The sequence below is a fragment of the Telmatherina bonti genome, assembly GCF_933228915.1.
Source record: "Telmatherina bonti genome assembly, chromosome: 13".
Classification (NCBI taxonomy): domain Eukaryota; kingdom Metazoa; phylum Chordata; class Actinopteri; order Atheriniformes; family Telmatherinidae; genus Telmatherina; species Telmatherina bonti.
The window spans coordinates 19,402,619-19,427,561 of NC_136611.1; the positions used below are offsets into that span (position 1 = coordinate 19,402,619).

The window sequence follows — 24,943 nt, forward strand, 5'->3', positions numbered from 1 at the left end:
AGTCAGAGTTCTGCAGGATTATCCAGACACTGTCAGGGTTCTAGTACACATAAGAAGAAGTTTTTTTTTTCTTGTATCTTCTGCATAGCTTCTTGTCACACTGTAGGTTGTGGCTGTAACTGCAAATCCCACATCATGTCAAAGTATTTCAAGCTGTTTTCACACATGCACTGGTGTCCTGAAATTGTCTAGAGATGTTTCAAAGCAAGAACACTAATACTTTCCATGAACCACTTGTGACTATTTTCCACCCCCCTCTCTTTTACAACCTCTGAAAAAAACAACAGCAGGTCAGACAGTGTGAACTTACCAAGTTGACTAAATGTGCAAGCTGCTACTTCTTACTTGTTTATTGCTTTTCGACTTGCTCCAACTATTGTGTGTGCACTTCGATACTCACAGCCGTAATATCAACACAACAGTCATCATGTGCCTCACTTGCTATTTTCTGCATATATTAAAGAAAACACAGCCATCAAACACTCAACTCGAGTAATTTCCTCTCATTTCTCAGAACTCTTATCCAAAATAAAATCTCCTGCTGTGAAGCGCTTTTGTAAAGGAAGCCGGACCAGACCAAACTGTCCAAATTCTTCTCGGCTTTTTTGCTGCATATGTGAATCGACTTTTGTCTCAGGCTTCAAGAAGAAACAGTTTCTTCTTCAATGAAATGGCGATTTGAAAGAAAATTAAAATGCAGCCATTTCTTTTATTTATTTTAGTCAGTTTTATAAAGCAATCTTATTTACTGTAATATTTCTTAGCTCCTGATCCTTATTGGAGAACATTTTCTGCATTTCTCCTCTATAATGTGAATGGCAGATGTTAAATAGACTGCATTTAGACAGCTTTTTTTCTAGATTCTTAATCTATCAAAGCACTTTTTACACAGGAAAGCACCTTTACCGACTCCGCCACATTGGGACACAGCATAATCTGTAGAATCTTTTCCTCTATGTCAAAACTGACCTATAATCCAGTAACTAATGTAAAGGAAAAACTTGCAGATTTCAGTTGCCAGGTAACTTATTTTATGTAAAGAAGCCACAAATTATACAAAAATTCGTAACTGATGTCAGATGGTGTGTAAAAAAAAAAGTGGATCAGTGGTATAGATAATAATGGTAATAAAAATGATGTATTTAGACTTGTATGATGCGAAAGCAACAAATATAAAGTAAATCAACATCAGAACAGGGCTGCCTGCTGAAGGGAGTAGAGGGCAAGAGAGAAGGCTAAAGAGCAGCCATGTTGTAGAAACTTGCACCAGGACCAGGTGTTCCAGGCAAACAGCAGATAAACTTTCTTCACCAAAAATAATAGTAATTAATCAGAATAAATGCAGCAGTTATTGACTGCTAGAGTACAAGAGTGCATGTTTGCTCCTAAAATTCATACTTGCTCTATGTGAGATCTTAGTTTTCCGACTGTTTTTACACCCATACAACATCTGATGATCATAAGTGGGTCAATCAATGATTTGATCAAAGGAAATAAATACAAATGAGCTTGTAACATATTTTTTAATGTAACAGTATTGCAAGTTGAGGAGTATTTCTTCATTTTGAGAAAACAGAAGTTAAAATACACACTGTTTTACAGCAGAGTTTTACAGATTAAATCTGTTGTTTTTTTTTCTCCAATCTTAAATTTAATTCCTTTTTTTTTCTTTACACAGTTTGTCATGTGTTGCTGGTTAAGGTTGGTGTCTTTACATTTTCTGTTTAAGTGGTTTTACTGCGCTGAGGTAAAGATTGCCCTTTGGGATGCAACCTCTACGTTTCCTTCATCTTTTTTTCTTTGTATCGTGCTGCGTGCCACTTGTCAGTGCATCTAGCTAAAAAGGCAAAGAGAGAAAGAAGATTAGGGGGGAAGAGAAGGGAAGGGACTTAGGGATGTGCGATAGAAATATCAGAGAAAAGAGGACAGGAGCCAAAAAGATGGTATAGTGACGTTGCACTGGTGCCGATGGGGAGACGAGGAAAGCTCCATGAAAGCAGCTTCACTGTCCACCAGCTGAATGAGCCCCACACTGCTGATAAGGACGATGAAAGGAATTATGATGACAGTGGGGGTGCCATTGGGGTGCTATTTTTAGAATCATTGAGCTACCACTCCATTACTTTCCATGGTGCACTTTTTGTATGTGCAGGTCATTTCTGCAGGCATGCACATCGCTGCATTTATAAAGGGTGAATTTAAAGTTATGTCCAAGGGTGTGTGAAAATGCCTGAATGTGCGTCTTAAAAACCTGTGCTAGTGTGCACATGGGTGTAGGTTTAAGCCACGTGCCGTTAGTGCTGACTACAGAATCAGGAAAGAGCTGCAATGAGGAGCTCAACATGCTCTCCTCATGTACTCGCAGTAAATGGCTTTTCAACAGCTCTGTGTGTGTATGTGTGTGTATGTGTGTGTGTGTGTGAATGTGAGCAAGTAAGTACAGTATGTTGTGTTTGTCAATACTGCAGATAGATGCACAAATGCTGAAGAATAGTGTGCTGAATAAAAATTGAGATAAAATAGATTTTAAGAAATGATCTTAGTGTTTTCCAGAGAACAAGTTTGCAGTTTTAAAGCTAAAATAGTCTTTGTAATAAACTCCTTTTGTCCAGTTGCTTCAGAACCACAACATTATTTCTGCATCGCTTCCTAAGTCTAAATGTGTACATCTACACATACATTCATTGAAGTAATGTACAACTGTGTGAGAAGCTGATGGATGTGTTGTAAGAAGGCTACCAGAACACAAACAACATGTTTGGATTGTCAAAGGACTCACAGCTGTACCCAGACTAAACCCACAGTTTCAAGTGTTATTCTCCCACTCAGCACTACCATGTGTTCCTGCCAGAGAGCTCAGCTCCCCTGTGGCAGCAGAACAAAAATCTGTAACTCGCTGTCACAAACATCTCATCTGAGTCTCTTTCCTGGCCAGAGGCATGCAGGCTCAAGGTGGCCATTACTTATTCTATAATAGAAAAGTCACTGTTTTGTGAAGAGGTGCAAATAGAAGTTGTCTTTGAAAAATGTGTAACACCTACCTCCTTAAACTGAGTAAACTGTGCTGGATTTATATGAATTATTTATGATCGATTACACACTGTTCAGATGATGAATTATAGTCAAATCTAATCACAACTCGGTAGTCTTTCTGTGTCAGGTTTTGAGGTTACTGTTCATGATATCAACTCTTCAGACAATAACTGGTTATATCGGAGCAGATTTGCTGTAAAGAAAAATCTGAATTTAATCTATTTTTTTTTTCCGCACCTGATTTTAAAGTTATTTTCAAACAACAAAAAAAATACACATTGAAAAACATTCTTTGTAAACGTTGTCTATATGTACACCCTATTTGGACAGGATGGTGTATGTTGCCACTTTTTTATTCTTGTACTAGTTACTTGGCAAAGCTTTTATGTGTGTGCTCAGTGTAATGCACACTCGGCATACACAAAAATGCAACTTTTAAGATTTAGTACTTTATTCATTCATTCTCTATACCATTAGTCCAGTTCAACATGTAATGCATAGTTATGCCCCCCTTTGGACTGGACATGACTGGATAATACAGTTTGCTCTTATTCAGCTCTTATGTCAAATAAACTATAATATAAAGCTAAACCATTTTTCATTTTTTGCTTAAAAAACAGAACAATGCTGTTGATTATGAAATGTTTTTTCACGTGCCGGTCTTCTATTTTGTCCTGTGGTACAAAACTGCTGCTAGTCATACATGTAGCTTCTATAAACACTAGAAGAGTGGCCTTCAGTGTAATCACTGGGTTCACCATCACCAGCTCTTCATTTATCAAGTAAAAATGTATTAACAAATGGTTTTAGGAAAAAAAAGAGAAAACCTTTTTCTTTGTATTTGAAGGTGTCAGAAAGCTTTTCTTGTGTAATTTCCTCTTCTTATCACATTATCCTGAAAGAAAAGCCTTTTTTCTAGGCTTTTGGTGGCTTTTGTCTTTAGAAACGTGAGGAAGACAAATCTGTTTTTCAATGAATTTGAAAGGCACAGTGCTTTGTCTCTTAACATCACAGACTGCTGTTTTTCTCATCTTCCTTCCAGAGAATATTCCTCTTCACATTCAGTTTTCAATGAGTGAATCCAATCACATATGCTTGCCATAAACATTTGTCTTCCACGTATTGCTAGCGACATCTGTGGGACTTTATTGCACATCCACTGTAGTTTGCTGGAATTTTAGTAACAGCTGTAAGACTGTTTAACAGTTTCAAATCCCTTGAAATGGGTTTGACTTCTCACGTCTGCACATGTAAATACAGGTTTTGGTTGCTGCGTGGGAGCTCCAGGTCATTATTTCTCTACTTGAGTCTGACAGATTGTACAATACAACGGTGGGTAAGAGCGCTTTCCAAGTGGTGAGTCAAAACAGAATTTATGGGAACTTTGGAGATGCAGCTTATTTTAGAACAAGTGTGTTAGTATGTGTATATGTTACAGTTCTGTTGTTTGTGCTTGTGTGTGTGAATAAACAATAACATACAGGTGAAAGAAAACAGTGACTTACTCCAGCAAAGGGGCTTAATGAGCACTACACATTGCAGTGATAGAGGGGTCATCCATCTTTATGTCCCAGGAGGGAGTAACAGAGGGTGATAGTACAGCTCTGATGGATGACCACCAGAACCTGCTCTTTTCTGCCAAATGCTGAGCACAGGCATGCTCACATTTACAGTATCTGCTCTCATAAAACAAAGGAAAGTCCATACATGAATGTACTTCTAAAATGAAGATATTTTCCTCTACAAGCATATGAGACCAAGTCATGGGTTTTATTTTCATTTCATGTTCATATCAAACCAAATTTTTAGAGGTTAAAGACAACTTTTGGTGAAATTGCTGAATCTGTCTGTCTACCCACTTAGTAAAAATGAACCAGCAAGCCTTTGAAAAACAAATGCCCCACCTGGCTCCTCTTAGTGCTCTTAATGTGATTTGCATCCACTGTGCCCAAGTTGAAATGACTTGTCAGTTCAGGGAAGAATCTTTAAATGATGTCTGAACTTAAGCACAGCAGAGAGGACCAGGAAGGAACCTCTATGTTGTATTGGTTAAATTTTTAAGCTTAAACGTCATTCTTTGCAAGATTACTGCCTTGCAGTTTAAATCCTTATTAGCTGAATGTTTGGCCTCTTGGACCTGCAGGGTGGTGTGGTGGTGAGTAACACATCCTACCAGCAAAAAAAGTCACTGATTCAAGCCTTGGCTTGAGAGGAGAGGATCAAACCGTGGCCTTTCTGTGTTGACTTTCGATGTTCTGCTTTTGATAAGATTTAACAGAAATTTTCCACTACAGGGGATTTATTTATTAAATGATTAGATGGGATGAACAGTAACTTTGGAACAATCACGCATCGACCATAGCATAAATATTTCCAGGTATATTGGGTCAAATCTGCTTCGGCTGTGGCTATTCTCTGGACCATCCCTGAGAATAGTCCAGGCCCTTTTAAAGTAGGATAAAGTTTAGTTTTGTTTAAACATTTCATATAAATAAATAAGAGTTCAGGGAATTTAATATCTGCATCTCCTAGTGGGACAGTATGTGAACAAAAAAGACTGCAATGATCCCACTACATAAAGATTAAATATTGTGTGAAACATGCAATATACACTAGATGCTGGCAAATACAGTCTTACATTCTCATCTGTTCATATAGAAATAATAAAGAATCTTAACATTTGGGGTATCTGCCTGGAAAACATCATTGTCTGTTGTATCTTTTTTCCAAGCAGTCAATAATTGCACTTTTTTCTTTCTTTTTATTGTCCTTTCACTGTGTTATTTGGACTTTGTCTAGATCAGCTTCATTAGGGTAATATTATCTCTAAATATTGCCTTAAACCCTTTGTTTGACTATGTAGTGTTTAAATTTGTATTGATTCATACTAAATGTTCAGAAAGAGACACCTCAAAAGCAGACAATGACCTCAAATAATTCAGTGACCAAAAAAAAAAAGATCCTCACCTCTGAACAGCTAATCTTAGTGGTGTTTAGTTTGAGGCATGATGCACTGTTTGGTGGGATACACACCACATGTTCATTATTATTTTACTGTAACACATTCGGTCCAGTATTGTGATGGCTGTGCCCTGGATTAAAAACCTTGATTCATTGTCTTCACTGACATGTGGTACAGCTGCTATTCCTGTTTGTTTAGTTTTAGCATGGCTCTTTGGCCACACTTATTAAAGCATGCAACATTGGCAGAGGAGGGTTTGGTTGAGTAGTAGGTGGTTATTCTGACAGTGTTTTGACGTGAGTCTGGGTAATCCACCAGCTGCTCCACTGTGTCTGTGCATGGCTCTTGGCTGGTTCCATACAAAAGAGCAGACCTGAAAAGCACCATAATGAGGCACAGGCTGGAAGAAAAGGCATGTCTCTTTCCATTTCTCTGAGCGAAAAGAAAAGAGCTACATAAAAGAATAAAGGACAAGAAAGAAAGATGAAAATAAGCCTCTCAAATCCAGGTTTTTGGCTGTGCTGTCTCTTTGAGTTTATCTTTTTGCCATGCATGTGTTTTATTATGGTAATGCAATGTTGGATAGACATAGTCTGGGTTGGAAGAGCAACGGTTATTATTAGAAAGAAGAGGGAAATGGAGAGGAGGGGCACTGGGTGCTCTAAATGTCTATGATAAAACTTAAAAAATGTAAAGCTGGATTTACCTTATATTGTCAACCTCTGTGTTTTCTTTCATTTTCTTTCTTTATGAAAGCTTGAATTTGTTCAACACGTGTCTTTGGGATGCACAGATATAAAAATGTTCTCATTCTCTGCTCATGTCATAATTCAGTTACAAAAAACACAATATATCATAGAAATGTTCTTGTTCCTGGTTAAAAAAAAACAAAAAAAAAAAAACTGACTGACTATACTATGATTACAGCCATGAATAAACTCAGGAAGTCATTTTGTTAAAACAAATTCTTCAACTTGTCTTATCGGTCGCCTGATAAGTGTTCTTTGAAGCAGACAGAAAATCCACAGACTCAGTTAAAAATCAGAAGGGGGTGTACTTTCTCTCCACTGCAGAAAACTTCAAAGCAGTTTGTCTGTCTGTGTGCTGTGATGTTAATCTGACCTCTGACCTCCACAGACTCAGAGGCAGACAGAAGGACAGGAAGAATCAAGAGGGGGTGGATTAAATATCAGGAGCACCTCACTGTGCAGTGCACCTCGATGCAGGGCAATGACAGGAAAACTAAGCCTTTAAAAAAGTCAAATTCATAGCACTTCACAATCAAAGTTAAGGAATGGATGATAAGTCAGCTGTGTTGGTCCATAACCCTTGTGGATTTGTTACAGCTTCCACAAATGCATGTTAAAACTCTTCAATACATGAGATAATATGTGTATAAATATGGTCCCAATATGCCTTAACCTCTTCTGGGCTGAACTTTATTTGAGGTGGACAAAGGTGAGGTCTAAACGTGTCCTATCACCTTAAATATAAACATGTTTTTTCTTTAATTAGGGACTTGGGACAAAGAAAAACCACCATTAATCTTGTAATTAGCACACTCCTGAAAAGCCATGATTGTACAGGAGTGTGTTTTCACACAATCAAAACATCTCTATAAGAGCCCCTGAACTGTTTATTTATATTTTAAAATAATAGCATTTAGTTTCATCAGGTCCCAAATCACTGGACCTCTTTGACTAAGATCTTCTGACAAATCTTCTAATTTTTTTTTACAATGTTGTACTTATTAAAGACAGACACAGCTGTAGTAGTAAATTTTACTTATTGAATACCACATTCAGCAGGTGGGTCTGGGGGTCAGATGTGTCTTGGATGATTATGGGTTGATATTCTTGCATTCAAAGAAACAGATCCATGAAGATGCTGCTTTGATGTGCACGTGTGCAGTCTACTGCACCAGTGGTGTTAGGAAGACCAGAAATAACATGAAATTCTGCCTTGATTGTGACTCGTTCTCAAACAATTTAAGTGAATAAAAAGGGACCTAGTTTTTGAAATAGGGAACAACATTGTGGACCGTCTTGTTCCTGCCCCTGTTCCTGTAACATGAGAGTTAACAATAGCAGATTTATTTATCAATGTGCCCCAAAATAAGAATCTGAGTTTAAGTATAATGTCACATAGAGCGAGAGGGAATAAAAGAGGCAGAGGTGAAAGGTGGAGGTGACTATGACATGCTTCCCTTTCATCCCAGCTGCCAGCTCCACCTTGACTGTTGCCTCCAGAAACAGCCTCTCCTCTGCTGATAGAGCTCAGGTTGGTGGCTGCTGGGTGCAGGCGCTGACAGACATGCATTATTAATCAGGTTGATCTGAAGTGTTCTCCTGTACACACTCTCACTGTGGACCTTTACTCTTCTACTTTGGAAATCTCTTTGTAAATACTTGGATTTGTGCCTGTTCAGATAAAATTTTTCAGATGTTTCAAACATTGATGTTTCTTTTACATTGTCCAACGTACTTTATTCAGAATGTGTAGAGGTGGTTTATAACAGGATAATGAATAATAATTTTCATTATCAGTGCACAATCATGTGGAAAAGGAAATTCCTGTTTGAGTTTTTGTGGCGATGTATCAGGACAGAAGCACAAAACAAAACAAAAAAAACTTGTCACAAGAGCTTCACATTAAGAAATTACAACTTTAAATAAATAACATGAAATATCACATCATTTTGTTACGCTAAGAATTTAATCCAAATTATAAAAACAGTGTTCTATCTAAGTAATGCTTAAATAGAAATTAAGAATGCTTTAGGCATCATTCGTTCTCCAAACTTCTTAGTCCGATCAACGCGTCGCAGGGAAGCTGGAGCCTATCCCAGCAGTCTCTGGGCAAAAGTCAGGTTACATCCTGGACAGGTCGCCAGTCTATTGCAGGGCCAACACAGAGACAAACAACCACTCACCGTCACACTCACAATTTAGAGCAACCAATTAACCTACCATGCATGTCTTTGGACAGTGGGAGGAAGCCGGAGTACCCAGAGAGAACCCACGCATACACGGGGAGAACATGCAAACTCCACACAGAAAGACCACTGTTTGAGCTACGCCCCCAGCTGAGGATCAAACCAGCAACCTTCATGACGTGAGGTCAGAGTGCTAACCACTATGCCACTGTGCAGCCCGTGTGAGGCATCAGATGCTGCTAATAAATGTTGAATAGATGTTTTCATTTTCCTGGTGTAGAGCTTTCAGGTGTATGCTAACATAATGACAAGGAGGAAAGAAGTTAACAATAATCTTGGAGAGGTAATTATTGATGCTCATCATTCATTTCTAAAATATTCAGATGCCGTTACACATTGTTATCACATTATTCACAAGTGGAAAAGAACTAAGGCAGGATCAGATGACCCAAAATGTGATCCAAAAGATTTGGGTTTGTTTCGCAGCAACAGGACCTGGTGGCCCAAGTCCAGATCGCAGTCTGACTGAACTGCTTCTGTGGGACTTAAAGTGACATCAATGAACTCCAAGACATCTTGCAGGATTCACAGAAGCTCTCTGACAGACTTCAACTCCTCTTGATTTTATTTTTTTTATGACTTGAATAATTTAGTAGGGTCCATTTAGTTTATCCACTGTGTCAGCCTTTCAGGGAGAGCCGCTGGGCGAGTTTGACATGTGACATTAAGGACTTGATTACTCAATGTTCATTCTGCACTTGAGGGTAATGGACAGGAAAGTGGATGGTCAAAAGAAAAGCTGATGGACTGCAGGAATAAGACACACTGGACTGATAAAGTGTGGCTTTAAGGAAAGTATTCAGTTCTTGTTTTTATAATTTTTTAAAACGATTTTTAAATTACTTTATTATTTCCCCCACTATACAACATCATAGACATTTTCTTCCTCTGCTTTGACCCCTCTGAGTGATGCATCCCCGACACATCATCACTGTTTATATCAATCACTGTGAAGGTATTCAGTTCTTTGTATTATGTGTAGATTTTAGATTTGTGTACATATTAAAAGTCACAGCTCATCTGTACTGTTTTCATACAGATATTGTGATGCTGAGGCTCTTAAGGCCATTCCAGTGTTTACACTAATGAATACTACATACATACACTCAGCTAAGTCATACAGCACCAGTGTCTTTAACTTTAATTTGTCTGTGGTATATTTCTAGATTTGTGGGCTTTACTTGTTTTCTTGTTCACTCTCACTCCAGAAGATGAAATAGTCATATGTATCTAATGCAACAGCTTAGTGTCACATGGATGCATGTGTAGGAAACTGCAGTGTTTTTATGTTTCCCATTCGTATAGAAACCCTGTGATGGACTGTCCATGGCGTACCCTGCCTCTTGCATGATGATTGCCTCCAGCTTTTCCATGACCCTGAACTGGACTAAGAAAATGAAAGACAGAATGGTTTCTATAGGTCAGAATGATGTGATGGCAAACTGAGACTCCTGACCTCAGTTTTATCCTCAGTGTAGCTTGTAGTCACACTTTAAAGGTAAAGCTGAAATTTGGAGAGACCACGGCTTCAAAAGGGACCTTACTCCAGAGACAATCGGGGTGATTGATGTTCTTTTTCTTACATGACTCATACTGGTTGAATACCAAATGGCAAGAGGCTGCTAGTTAGTTGTTGAGAGACTTATTGTGTTATTCTTTTATTCCTTTAATCTAAAAGCATAACCGTTAGAGCTCTCTCTCTGCATGTCTGTTCACTGTCCCGTGGCTCCCCAGAGCACCACAGCAAATGGCCTGTTACACTTATCAGCACCTTTCTCCCCCCTTTGCCTCAGTCTGCCTCCTCCCCTCCTCCCCATCATCTTCGCCCTCAAATATCCCCCCTCTCCTTGTCATCACAAGCTGTCTGCTACTTAATCCAATTATTCTTTAAAGCTGACACGCTCTGTAATTCACCACAAACTACGGCTGACGCCCCAGTGGATCACATCCACACGTCTGCACACCAACACACACACATACATTAACACAAACAAATCCCTCTTCACACCTCTAAACCTGCGTCATATGCTTAAGAGATGAAAAGTAGCTGAAAAAGTGAAAATGTGTGAAAACTTAGAAAGTTAAAGAGGATTAAAGAAACTGATTCAGTAAAGTGTGGTGCTTTCTGATCAAAACATTGTAGTTCCTCCCTCAGCTTCTATTTTCAGATGTCCTAACGGAGGCTCTGGCCTCTGCTGTCACCGTCTGATTCACTGTACCCTTCAGGTGACTCCATCTATTTTTGTGTGGTGTTGTCCACTTTCCTGTTGACTTGCATTTATCTTCACAAGCTTAATAGGAAATTCTGCTTCATCTGTGTGTGCATGGGAGTTTCCTGGACCTTTGTCTTAAGGAAATTAAACGTCAGCACAAATTTAGGAAGATGACGAGAATCATCAGTGTGTATGTTCTTTGCATTGTTTTCAGTGAAACTGTTTCTTAGTATAAAATGTGATAAACGTTTGTACAGGATTAGGACTCTGATTCGGAGTTAATTTGTGTTGTGTTTAGTTAAGGTAATGCGCATAACTAAGAATACCATCCAGAACTTGTTTTGGCAGTTTTCATATTAGTTATATAATGGATTCTTACAGTTTTAAGTATGGGTAAACTTGTTTCTGTGTGGACTGGAGGATTGCATTTATACTTGTTATGACTGTAAACTACAGTTATGCCACTCAATCAACAGCTGAAATGTTAACTGGTCAGTGACATGACAGCCTGCATCACTGCACCTTAAAAAAAAACTGCATGCTGTAAAGTTGCCTGCATATAGTAAATAGTAAAAGGGCCATAGCAGCCATGACAGGATAATTAATCCCTGGATTCTGAGATTTCACCTTTTTGCAAATCTTGACAAGTATTTTTGCCGCAAAGGGACGAAAACGTCACAAGAGGAGCTGCGTTAGGGTGTTTTTGGTGCTGACACAACAACAGTCAAGAGTAACAGATGGAGCCTGTTGTGTATGTGCGTGTGTGTGTGTGTGTGTGTGTGTGTGTGTGTGTGTGTGTGTGTGTGTGTGTGTGTGTGTGTGTGTGTGTGTGTGTGTTCCAGGGTGACCGGGACTATAGCTGGCTGTAATGTGTTTGATCTGAATGTCAGCTAAGGGAGCCTGAGGAGACTTTGCTGTTGTTTTGTCCGGAGGAAGATGTTGGAAGAAAAGAACATAAAGTTGAAGCTGTCAAGTTGAATTTTATGTAATTAAGAGCAGTAAATTGTTTTCTTTAAATAACATGTTCCACTTGCACTAAAGTCATATTTTGTTTTCCATACAGGGACCTTGTATACTAGCCTTTAAAATGATGTTTTTATGCAAACAATAAAGCCCATTTCTGCTAAACCTAAACAACATTTCTAACAACTGGAAAAAAAGGGGGACTTATAGTCATCAGGAGGTCGGATTTCAGCCCAGGACCAGCTTGGTAACGGGGAGATTTTACACCCAGCTACTTTTAAACTCATTCCAAGTGCATCACTGTGTGGGAATGTGATCACAAGTACTGCATTAGGGTCAGTAAACCTGCTGAGAATATGGATCAGTATTGTTCATCTTATTTGTTGGTATTTCATTTAAATTCTCAGGAAAGTTCCTTTCTCTCTTCTTTCCTTTCTTCGTCTATTCCCTTATTTTTTAGCCAAGCAAAGTAAAAGTTACTCAGGTTGCCATGGTAGCAGGTGCAGGTAACAGTGGGGAGGCATTACAAGATGGTTCTATTCACTGAGAAGTGTGGACTTGTGCACCTGGTTGTTGACTAGACTTTACTTTTGGTTGTTAAACATTCCTGCTGTTTTACATGTTGTGTGTATTTGTTGCGGTTCAGATTATACGTCCAAGATAGCAGACTTTCCCTTTATGTCTGTGTGTGTTCTTCCCCTATGTATTATTGTGTAAAAGAGATCTGTTTTTGCTACTCTTTCTGTATGGTGTACTTTGTACAGCACATATGTAATTGCACATTTCTATGGGAGAATTAAAGGTAAGTATACCACATTTTATGTCCAGATGCCACTTGCACAAGCATCCTGTAGGGGAATCCTGACCCACTCCAGTGTGTAAGTAACAGGTTTTCATAGTGACACAGCTGATCCATCTGTTAACCACAAACCATAAAAGCTAGATCCACTGTCATCGTCATCGTTATGTCCTCCTGACATACAACATGCTTATTCCACTCATACTAACCTGACCTGTTTCCCACAGGAATGAATCTTTTTAGTTTACTTTTTTTTCTTTTCGAGAGGGGGTGGAAGTTGGGGTGGGTTGGGGCTGGGTGGGGTGGTTCTTCCTGCTCTCTTCCTCCTCCATCTTGTTTTCTCTCTGTGTCTCAGCTTAATGCTCACCTGTTCTCCTGAATCTTTTTAATTTCTTTGCCATTGTGTTCTGCCTGCTCTGCCGCTGTCCTCTCCTCCCCCTCCTCTACCTTCACTTCTCTTTTCTTGTCTCTCCATCGCTGCTTCTCCCTGTTGCGATTAACTGGGCTCTGTCTTTATGTCGTATGTCCTTTTAGGCCCACGCCGTGCATCGCTGGCTAATCGATCAGGACAGTAGTGTGAGCTCTGAGATGCCGGATGGCCAAGGAGTATGGCACTATGATGATGAAGTAAATATCTGCAACACGTATCTCTGGCTTTTCCTATTTCTTTATATGTATTCATATAAATATATATTAAGTATTTATGATCACCCTTTATCTGTCACTTGAAGTTTGTGTCACTGTTGTTGTTCTGCTGTTGTTGTTGTTTTATCTTTATCTCTCTTGTTTTTGTTGTGTGTTGCTTCTGGTATTGTAGTTCTGGTTCCTTTGACTTTTCTAGTGTTGCTGTTGTGCTGTGAGCTGATTCAGTTAGGTGTTGTGGGATCAGGCTGGAACTTTTTCTTTGTTCCTGTACTTGCTTGACGTATCATACTAACTTGCTGATTTTACTTTTGTTCATTTGGTTTTGTTTTGTTTTGTTTTCCTTCAGTTTAACTTAGTTACACATAACGTGTGTGTACTTGTATTTTTATTAATATCTATATTGGTGTTTGTGATTCCTCTTAAAGAAGCAGCATATTACATGGCAAGAGTCCACGGGCAAAATATATTATAGCTCTGATATTTTTTTCATAGATTTGATACAAGTTACCTGTAGGCCTGTGTTTGTTTATACACTAAGTATTTCTTAGTATACAATAGCGACAATAGTAAAAAAGTCCAAGTATTTTTCCTGTGGGTTCTTCTGTTTTATAAAATATGCTTGTGTCATCTTGTGTTCATGTTTAGGATTAAATCAAATTTTGTTCATTTGTGTGTGTGAAAGAAAGTGACAGAAGAATTGTGGAGGGATGTGTTTGAGTTGGGAAGATTGATGTGTTTTTATTAGTGAGTTTGTGTGCATGCTTTGTTTTGTTCCTTGCATGGCTTGTGTCTGTACATGAGCATTAAGTATGATTTGAATGCCCTGAACAGTATTTCAGTCTGTGTCGTCAGTTTGTGTCCATGTAATTGTGGGTGCTGTAAACCATGTGGCTGTGCCTGCCTTTGCTTGTGCCTTTGATATACCAGTTTTGTGTAATGTGGCTGTGTGTATTTCCTGTGACAGTGTTTGTCATGTGCTGTGTCTGTTTTGATCTGTTTCAATGGTCTGGGATAGGTTTTCCAAAGGTTTTATTGCACCTGTCTAATAGATGATCTTAAATCCATTCTCACTTTTGTGGAAGAGAGATCATCTCAGTGCAATGAGGCTGCTCGAAAACTTGCTCCAGACGACTCTTGCCCTGATGATTTCTCCTCAGTTCTAGCTCTCCCCTTGCTCTCATGTCAAATTCCTAAACTTCTTTCTCTTGATCTCCATATTGCTCCCTGTCAGTCTGGAGCAACATTGGGTTAACTTTTACCAAAGCTCTATTTTTTCAATTTGACAAATTAAAGTATGCACACTGTGTTGGAAAAGCACAGTCATAACAATAGATGGCTTAAGAAGATGAGGTGAACACATTTAACACACCATGAAGGTGACACACATAGAAAGAAAGTAAGTGTGTAAACCATCATCCATAAAGCTGCATCTTACAACAATATGGAGTCTTTCCCTTGGTAATGCCTTTTGAATGCGTTTGCACTGAGCATTTGCCCTTGGTTTGAATTTCATTTTACCTTTTGTATGAGTGTGTAAAATATAACTTTATTTCTTTATGTGTGTCTGTGTCAGGACTACAAATGTCCTGTTATTAATATAGGATGTGTATTTCTGTCACAACCAGATAAAGTCATCTATGCAAAACACACAGTCAGGAAGTGGTCAACAGCATATAATATGGATCAATGTGTTTGTGTTTCATTTGCATAAAGGGCAAACTTCACGTTTGTGCCATACAGACAAACAGATTGATAAGCAAATCAAAAGTCTTAATTGCATTCATTTAACTTTCCGGCTTTTAACCAGTTTCATAAGAAGCTTGATCAGGAGCCCTTGGAGTAACACTTTATTTTGTCTGGTACCCTTTTAGCATAACTTTTCAACTTGCAGGGTAGTTATCTAAACATGAATCTTCCTGTGAAGGGAATTTTTACAATTTTTCCATTACATTGTAAAATGTTAGCTTGCTTATTTCTAATTTTCTGTTAGATGAGGGTTAAATATGGTTACTATACAGTGATGTTGAAACCCTGCAGGCCAACTAATAAGCTGAGAGTGCACATTTTGACAAACATGCAGCAGCACATACTTTTACATACTTCCTTGATCAATAAGACTGAAAGTCTGTCACAGTGTACAACAAAAATCACTGGTATCATGTGACATGAACATTAATGAACATGTTTATTAGCCACAAGTGTGGATTTACTTTTTTCTCTGCTGACTGCAGTTGAGCTCAGAAGTATGCAGATGTCATAAATATCCCTAAATGATATTCCATCATGTCTGCACTAAAAGTCCATTCACCCTCTTTACTTTTCAATTCTTTTTATGTGTAAGTTGCTTTGAAAAAAAGTAGTCAAATAAATCAGTGTAATGTAAGAAGCACATTATGTATCTATCTTTCCATCTGTACAGTTTCACACATGTTGCAATTATAAACAGCTGATCCCAACCCCATTGAAGGATTGCTGTCAGTGTTAGAAAATGAGATATGGAGTCCTGCAGGTTTTTAAAGTTTGTCTGCTGCAACATGCCTAAATGAGACTCACACTTGTTCTGCTCAAGATCTACAAAAGTCTGCTTACTACCCACTGATTTGAATCAGGTATGTTGGAAAAGGGAAATTTTGTAAACCTGTAAGGCACCAGCCCTCGAGGACCAGGCTTGAGAATCCCTCGCCTACAGTCTCGTTGCATCTTCTTCATCTGATGGGAGATTGTTATTTAGGTACAGTGGACTGTCTTGCATGTTGAACAATTACAGGATGGGGTATTCTGTGTGTTAAAAAGTGATGCCAAGGTTTCTTGATCAAGCATATATTATACACCAGCATAAATTATGCCAGCTAAAGTCTTGCCAGAAGAGTTGTATACAAAGACATTAGTTAGCACAGTTGTTAATTTAAAAAAAAAAATGAAATCATAGTGTGAAGTCCGTGAGTGAAGACCAAATAAATGTTATGTCGAGTGCATTTCTATTGGACTTTTCACTGAAATGCCAAAGCTATGTTAAACTATGGGATCCATTTCATGACCCACATCCAGACTGACCATTCATGTTTGTTATTTGGATGAACTTAGGTTTAATATCAGCTTTAATATAAAAGTGATTGACATTAATCACATGTTTATAATGCGGTCAAAAGGTATTTTTACTGAACTACAAACAGCTTAAGTGATTCAACATTCTTATATCCATACACACAGATGTTAGAAACATGCAGGGCATACTCACAAAACCAGTAGTTTTAATGTCAGGATAATTTTATGGAGAATGTGGTAAAATCTGTGGTAGGAGAAAACCAAACATCTGCACAAGTCGCATCATGTAGCGTCATGAAGATTGGCCTTCTGAAACTTGGTAAAATAGAAGTTTACCTAACTTTTAAACTGGTCACACAAACCACGGCTCTTTGCCTGAGGGCTGATGTCATTTATTTTATACAAACACAGTACATCAAATCCTATACCACCCTTTCCCGTCACTCAGATTTGTGAAATGTCAGGGGTTTGTGTAAAGGCGTCATCCCTTTTGCCACTTTGAATAGTTAGTGGGGCTGGAGAATATCCCTTATCATCCCACAGCTCTAATTACCCCTCAGTGAGTCCTTGGAGACAGATGCTCAGGGAACCAAGCCCCATTCGTCACGGTGTGGCTGCATGGTAGACTCAATTTGAAGAAGAAGAAGAAAGAAAGCAAACTGTCACACTCCGCTCTGTCACATAAATTCTCCTTCATCTGAGTTTTTCTATTCCAGCTGCTTTGTGGCCAACTGTAGATGCAGACTACATTAGGAAGTCCATTCATATCCAGCCACCACCAGTTGGCTGTAATTTGTTTCGGCTGGTGGAGGCAGAAAGCAATTTGCATGTGAAAGGCCATGCCATATCCAAATATTGTAACTCCAGTTTTTGTCCAAGGGCTATTGATACTAACTACACAGCACTCAGATTAAAGGTTTACTGCTTTTGTACAAGACTACAGAAGCCTTGTAATACTGTCTCAGTTGGCCTTATACCAACTTAAGAAAGAGGACATGAGCAGGCAACTCATGGTTAGGTTTGGACTGACCGAATTATAACTGATCTTTTTTTTTTCTTCTTGCAACTGTGAGATGCCTCATGGGAACAGTCTGGCCTGCAAATTGGCCCTATCAATATAAATATTAGAGTTATTGCAAGTAATTTTGACCCAAGGGCTTCTTAAATCCAGATCATAATGACTCATAGGACAAAAACTCCTAAAAGTTTTCTTAAAGTTAGAATTTTAGATAGAATTAATAAAACACAACAGATGGCCAAATATATATTTTCTGAGTTTCTTACACTGTCACCCGAAACATTTTTACAGTAGCTTGGCATACATGCTCACGGGGCAGGGGGGGTTCTTGAGGTGAACATAAAATGAAAGCTATTAGGTCTTCATGGGTGACATGGGTATTACCAGTTCAAACTATCTGTCTTTCCAGTCAGTGATTACATGAAGTCACAATGTCCTAATTTCTGCACTTTTTCAATTCTTCTCAGACTTTTTGTTACTACACTCTTAAGTAGTCTTAAGTAGCATCTTTTCAATGTCACTGTTATTTTATTGTGTGAATGCGTGACTAAAAAGAGAGCGATTGAGCAACAATTAATGTGCATGCATGTGTGCATGTGCATGTGTTTAAGATGAATGCGCTGAGTGCATGGTAAAGGTGGAAGTATACTCCAAAAGAAGGTGCAGGTCAAAAGTCTGAAAAGCTGAAGAAAACCCATTTGTGATTAGCAGACTGTTTAAAATCTGAGTTTTTCAAGTATATACATGGCAAGTGTAATGTCTAGCTTCTGGTTCCTCAAACATTTATCCTCATTCCACATTTTTGCAGTGGGTAATGATGTCTTGGTAAGCTACTGGATAAGAAAGTTCCCAGAACATGAAGCAAATTAAAAAATCTTTTTAAAAAAAAAAAAAAAAAAAAAAAAAGGGCTAATAGATTCTTGTTTTGAATCATAGATATTTTCTATTCCTGGGACTTTTCCAATTTTACCTCTTCAGCACAATGATAGAAAGTCAAGTAAAAGTTCCCTTTAACTGATAAAGATCATTGTGGCAAAATAAGCAGCTTTAAATTGTATTCACATGCAGTAATTCCTGTGTTTTTTTCTGCATTTTAGAGCAGCAGACCAGTTGAAAGAATATATATATATATATATATATATATATATATATATATATATATATATATATATATATATATATATATATATATAAAAAGAGGGCATTTTTGCACTTTTACACAATGAAATTACACTCCTGGTTTAAGTATGAAAATAAAAATTTAAAAAAAAGACGTGTGCCTTTTCTGAACTCTCAAGTTGTCCGTTAAAATACATCAAAAACCTTAAAGGCCTTGCTGTTTTATGTTACATCCACTTTAGGATTTAGCCACCTCAATTTATTGACATTATCGAGCACATCTAAGTCAATACCCCTCTGAAACGGTTGAACACAACCTTATTCAGTTTGAGTATACTGCTGCCTGAACTGTATGCTTGCACATGGAAGGTTGCTGCGAGCTGCATATATGGGGGTGTATTGAATGCAAGAGAGAGTGTGTTATGCACCTGCATGCACCGCACTGTAGGTGAACGTGTGTGTGAGGTGAGTTTATGTGAGGCCATCTTTGAGACTGTGTGTGGGTATGGATATATATATATATATATATATATATATATATATATATATATATATATATATATATATATATATATATATATATATATATATATATATATATGTATATATATATATATATATATATATATATATATATATATATATATATATATATATATATATATATATATATATATATATAAGGCAGCATCAAAACATAAAAATGAGGGAAATACTGTCTTTAAGACAGCTTTAAAAAGCATCACTTGGAATTTATTTGCTCTGATTGATGAAAGTGTCATCTTTACTTGGTTATATTTCAAATTTATTAACATGTCAGTCTTAGATAAAGTAGGCAACTCAGTATTTGTCCCTTGAGGCAAAATAGATTGACTGTTAAAGCGGAGAACAGCATCTTAGTTAATCAAATATGTATTTAATGTTAATTGTTGTTGAGGAGGAGGAAACTCTGACTCAGCTGGGCAGATGAGGATGCCATAACACTTTCAACAAGAATGTGGAAAACAAGATGTTATTGTACTCTGAACCACAGAGGGATAGACTCGTGAAGCTTCAGAACCATTTTTATTTATCATCGCCGTTTCAGGACTGCAGATGTTGTCACTTCTTTCCGCTGTGAAATGCACGTAAGATAAGATAATACTTTACCATCCTCTTCCACAGCAAATAGCACTGCAGTGCCGAATCAACAATTATTACAGACATGACTGGAAAAGATAATGTCTTTTCACAAATAGTTCTGACTCTACTGACTCAATGCAGGTATAAACACAGTGTTCTGAGAACCATGTAGTAGTAATGCATCACTTTAAACGCTATGAACAGTCTTAACCTCATACGCACTAATTTTGCGAGATTTGTTGGAGATAACCACCTCCTGTACATGGATGACATCAAGCTGTATGCTAAGAGTGAGCGGGACATCGACTCTCTGATCCACACCACCAGGATCTACAGCAGGGACATCGGAGTGTCAGTCGGACTGGAGAAATGTGGGCGGATGATAACAAAGAGAGGGAAGGTAATCCATACAGAGGGTGCTGCACTCCCGGAGGGCAGGATAACAGATGTGGAGGAAAGCTACCTGGCCATACCACAGGTGAATGGCAACAATGAATAAGCAACAAGGAAAGCTGCCACAGTTAAATACCTGCAACAAGTGAGACAAGTGCTGAGAAGTCAACTCAGTGGCAAGAACAAGATCTGGGCAATTAACAGCTACACCCTGCCAGTGATCAGATACCCTGCTGGGATAATAAGCGGGCCAAAGGAGGAAGCTCAGACAACAGATATCAAAACATGGAAGCTGCTCACCATGCTGGAAGGGTTCCACCCCAAGTCCAGTGTCCAGCGACTATACACTAAGCGCAAAGAAGGGGGCCGGGGACTAGTGAGCATCAAGGCCACTATCCAAGATGAAACATCCAAGCTCTATGAACACATCAGGAAGAGGGCACCGAGGGATGAAGCACTTAGTGAATGTCTCAGACAATGGAGTCTGGAGGAACATAAGATGGATCTTCCAGATCCAGACAGATAAAATGGTGTTGCCCAACCAACCAGACATAGTGATCATAGATAAGCAGCGGAGGAAAGCCATAGTGATCAATGTATCCATCCACAATGATGGAAATATCAGGAAAAAGGAGCATAAGTAATTGGAGAAGTACCAAGGCCTCAAGGAAAAACTGGAGAAGGCCTGGAGGGTGAAAGCAACAGTAGTACCCATGATGATCGGAGCACTGGGGGCCGTGTACCCCACACTGGAGAAGTGGCTCCAACAGATACCTGGTGAAACATCAGACATTTCCGTCAAGAAAAGCACAGTTCTAGGAACAGCTAAGATACTGCATAGGACCCTCAAGCTCCCAGGACTCTGGTAGAGAACCCGAAAAGCCACCAGCCCTACCCTGGGAAGATGGGAAGGGGGGTGAGAGAGGAGTTTAAATATAGATATTTTACAACGAACAAGATTACTAAAAACAAACACATAACAAGAACTATTGCAAAACAAGTTCAATAATCTGGGAGTTCATCTTTGATTCAGTGTGTTGCCCATTATTGTTCAGTTTCCAAAATCAAATTAAATTGTGTTTATAAAAATTCTTATTACAATCAATTCAAGCTGTTTGCATCATATTATTTTAAATTCACAGCATTATGTCCATTATTAGCAGTGTTAGGGATGTGTCTGAGACTAATGCAGTGGGACAAGATTTTTCACTTCTTTCATACTAAACATGAAGGTTCTTTCAGCTCAAGAATAAAATTGTAGTAATCTCCTTTTAGACCTTTCAGACTATTTTTGCTCTAATGTCAATGATAATTGTTGAATTTCAGTTTTCAAAGTATTTAGAAATGCATATTCTCTAGCCATAGCGAGTGAATCAATAAAATAAGGGGAAGTGTATATTAGAATTAAAAGGGAGCTTGGTTGGCTGAAGATAAATGGGTGCATTCCAGGTTTTGTAGTAATTCACCAAAGAACTTCAAAGATGAACCAATACAACCATAATGTGGAACAATAAGCCACATTTTTGGTATTTCTCAAAGAAATTTCTGACAGACTCCAGTAGAATTGTATCTTGTCCTTCCTTTAGTTTATGGAAACAGTGGCCTTGAACTCATCCTGGTGGTGTTTGTACCTCAGAGTTTCAGGACAGTACATTATTTCTGAAGTCTTGGGCCACTTCAGCTCTGCATTTATTTGCCAGACTGATTGAATTATTGTCTGGCTGCTCTGATTCTGCTTGATGCCAACTCAAGCCCAGATATAACTGATGGTGAGACCCTCTGCTTTAAATTATGGAGGTTGTGCTTTCAGGGTCCTCAGATAATGTGCACATACAAGAGGAGTTGATGTGCAGACTTGTGTAGAGAGATTCTTGCTAGATTGGTGGCGGTTTTCTCTCCTATTACACATCTGCACTCTGGATTTCCCTCCTTTCTTCCTCTCCTCTTATGAAGATTAATGGCAGCCTGGCTGGGCTCTGACATATTGCTGCTGTCATTCTCTATTGCTTGCTTACATATTTTTTGCTTTCCATTTTTTTATGTCCATTTCTAACTTCTTGCTTTTGTCTTCCACAGGTGAGACTACCTATGTCACATTGAGGCACAAGTGCATTTGTTAAGAAAGCTTTCTGTGATGAATATGCTGTGTCTGTGATAATATGTATATATGGGATGGAGCCACATGTGCTCCGTTATGTCATATGATATCGGTCTGCAGAGTGAAGGCCTTTTTAATACCTACTGCTGCTAATGCAGAGCTGAATTGCTTCTTCGGCAGTTCAGACACAAGGAAGGCTCAAGCAGCTTTAAGAAGGAGCTGAAAAACATGATAAGGAATTGAATGTGAGTTTTCTGTGCATATTTATGTGTGTGTGATGTTTGCACCATGCAGTAATCAGCCTCACCCAGCATGTGCAGCATCGTAAGCTGCTGCAGGACAAGGCTGCAGAGCATCAGTCTGCCAGCAGAGGGGCTTTAATACAAGCTTACAATGAAATATCTTTCAGTTTCTTTGTTTTCATTTGTTTATTTCTATATTTATTTATTTGTTCAAATTGTTTTTTAAACCCTAAATTAAATAGATCTGTGTGTTTGTATGGAAGTGTGTAAAACAGTGAGTTTGGGATCCAGTCAAGGGCAGAAAGTGTGGCAGGGGGCTCACTATTTCCGCTCTGGTCTCTGATGCATCAGGACACGGGTTATAAACCACCACAACCATCACGCCTGGACAACTTCAGCCTTTTATCTTCACAACAAGAGGAGTTTGACATAAGGTGCAGAGGGCACATCTGCCTCAAACTTAAATCAACTTTGTTACAAAAAGAGTGTGGCCCACACTTCCTAATGACCTGAAATCACACTGAGACAAACAATCTGAATGAATATAGACAAAGAAACTACAAAGCAACATAGAGTTAAAGCCTTTATGCTGATGGCGCAGGGTCCAGCATACTGCCTGCATCATTAGGCATGATGGCTGAATTTTTTATCTGTGCTTTGAAATACTTTTTTTCTTGTTTTTGTTATTTCTCTTGTCCATAACATGCTGGATATAAATGCTTGAAGACATATTCAGGCCTCTCTCAAATATTGATCTATGATAGCTATGATGCTACACAGTGTGAACTGTATGTTTATCTGTTAACTGTCAATTATGAGAAGCCTATATTTTTTTTAGGTTATGTATTAGATAGGTGTGGAAACTTATTACCATAACAAAGAAAAAAAAAAAAAACACCTTAATTGTTTATTATTAACTCGAAGTTTTTCATTTTTTCACTCACACCAAGTAACATTGGTGCCTAAATTTAAACCAGACAGTAACTAAAATAAAAGGTGACCATAATTTAGCTTCTTCTACTGTATGATATTTGTATGATAGCATCTACACAGGGTTGTGTGTCATGTCTTGGCTATTTACACCTTGGTATATCTAGTCTAGTACACGTAGCAATGTCATTTTTGGAATATCTTCTCTTTTAATCCTCTACCCCTTTCTCACTGATGCTTAATCATCCTAATTTTGTACAAAATATAATCTCCAAATCGTCTTCCACATCAGGAATGTAGAGTATCTAAATAGTTAAATTTACTACTAAGAAGAAGCAGTGGTAGCAAACATAAATTGTTTCATTATACATCAAAGGCCTAAGAAATTGCTTCAAGACGAATGTAAAAGATGGGCATCTGTCTGCTTTGCATATTGCACTTATGTAAAAGAAATAATGCAACTTATTATAATTCAGCATTTACATAGCATTTACAAACTTTATTGATCATTCAGATCAGCTTCACCAATAAAAAAAAAACCACATTACCGATGCATTCACAGTCCATACATACGTAGTCATTTTCTGTAACATACACTTATTTCACAATGATACATCAGTAGCTTTGAGGCGTTTTTCTAGGAACGCTTTTCTGTGTAGATTGAAAGTCTGGGAACATTTAACCACCTCCATTTCATTTATTGGTTAATTAGTTAAACCCCTGAGAAACAAACAGTCTAATATCCAAATGTAGTGACACAAAAACAAAGATGTATTTTATTTCAAATGACATTAAGCTTTAACTTTAAGTCACTAGTTCTTATAAATACCCTCCAAGTCAACCTCAGGTGACTCATTATTAAGTTTGCCACACCTTAAGAAGGTCTTTAACATTTAGGACCTGATAGATTCTCATCTTATTCCTTATATGAGTCACCTCAGGGTTGGCAAGAGGACATTTATGTCAGAGTTTCAGTCCTTTTTCTCTCAGGACCACAGGATAATTTGTCATGTCTTCATGGACATTAGTGTCCGTTGTCCCAAGCCTCGCATTCTTTTTCAGTAGAGCTCTCATCACTGTCTAAACTCAATTCTGTGGACAGGAAAGACATCCCACGTGATGTTTTTGCCCAGGTCACGGTCCAGTGGTACTGAGTAGCGTATAGCCTTCTTTTTCTGTGCCCCCTCCTTCCCCTCTCCGACTAGCATTTATCTCTCTGCATGGTTTTGGCAGCGATGTGCTTTTCCCAGCATTTAGCCAGAAGAGAGAGGAGGGGAGAGGTAGAGAAAAGGGGGCCTTTTCAAGTGAGGAATGACGGACGCTTTATTAAAAGAGGCAGGGCCTTTTGAGAGACTGGCCCCTTCAT

At 38.4% G+C, this 24,943-nt stretch overlaps 1 protein-coding gene across 1 annotated transcript in view; it reads left to right on the forward strand.

Moving 5' to 3' along the window:
* The window catches only part of ank1a (ankyrin 1, erythrocytic a), a gene marked incomplete at its 5' end in the record, with an annotated part of 89,112 nt that overhangs the window by 21,562 nt on the left and 42,607 nt on the right, over window positions 1-24,943 (forward strand). The window contains one exon of the mRNA XM_079251011.1: window positions 13,500-13,592. Coding sequence (XP_079107137.1) covers window positions 13,500-13,592 — 93 coding nt within the window. The remainder of the gene's footprint in view (window positions 1-13,499; window positions 13,593-24,943) is intronic.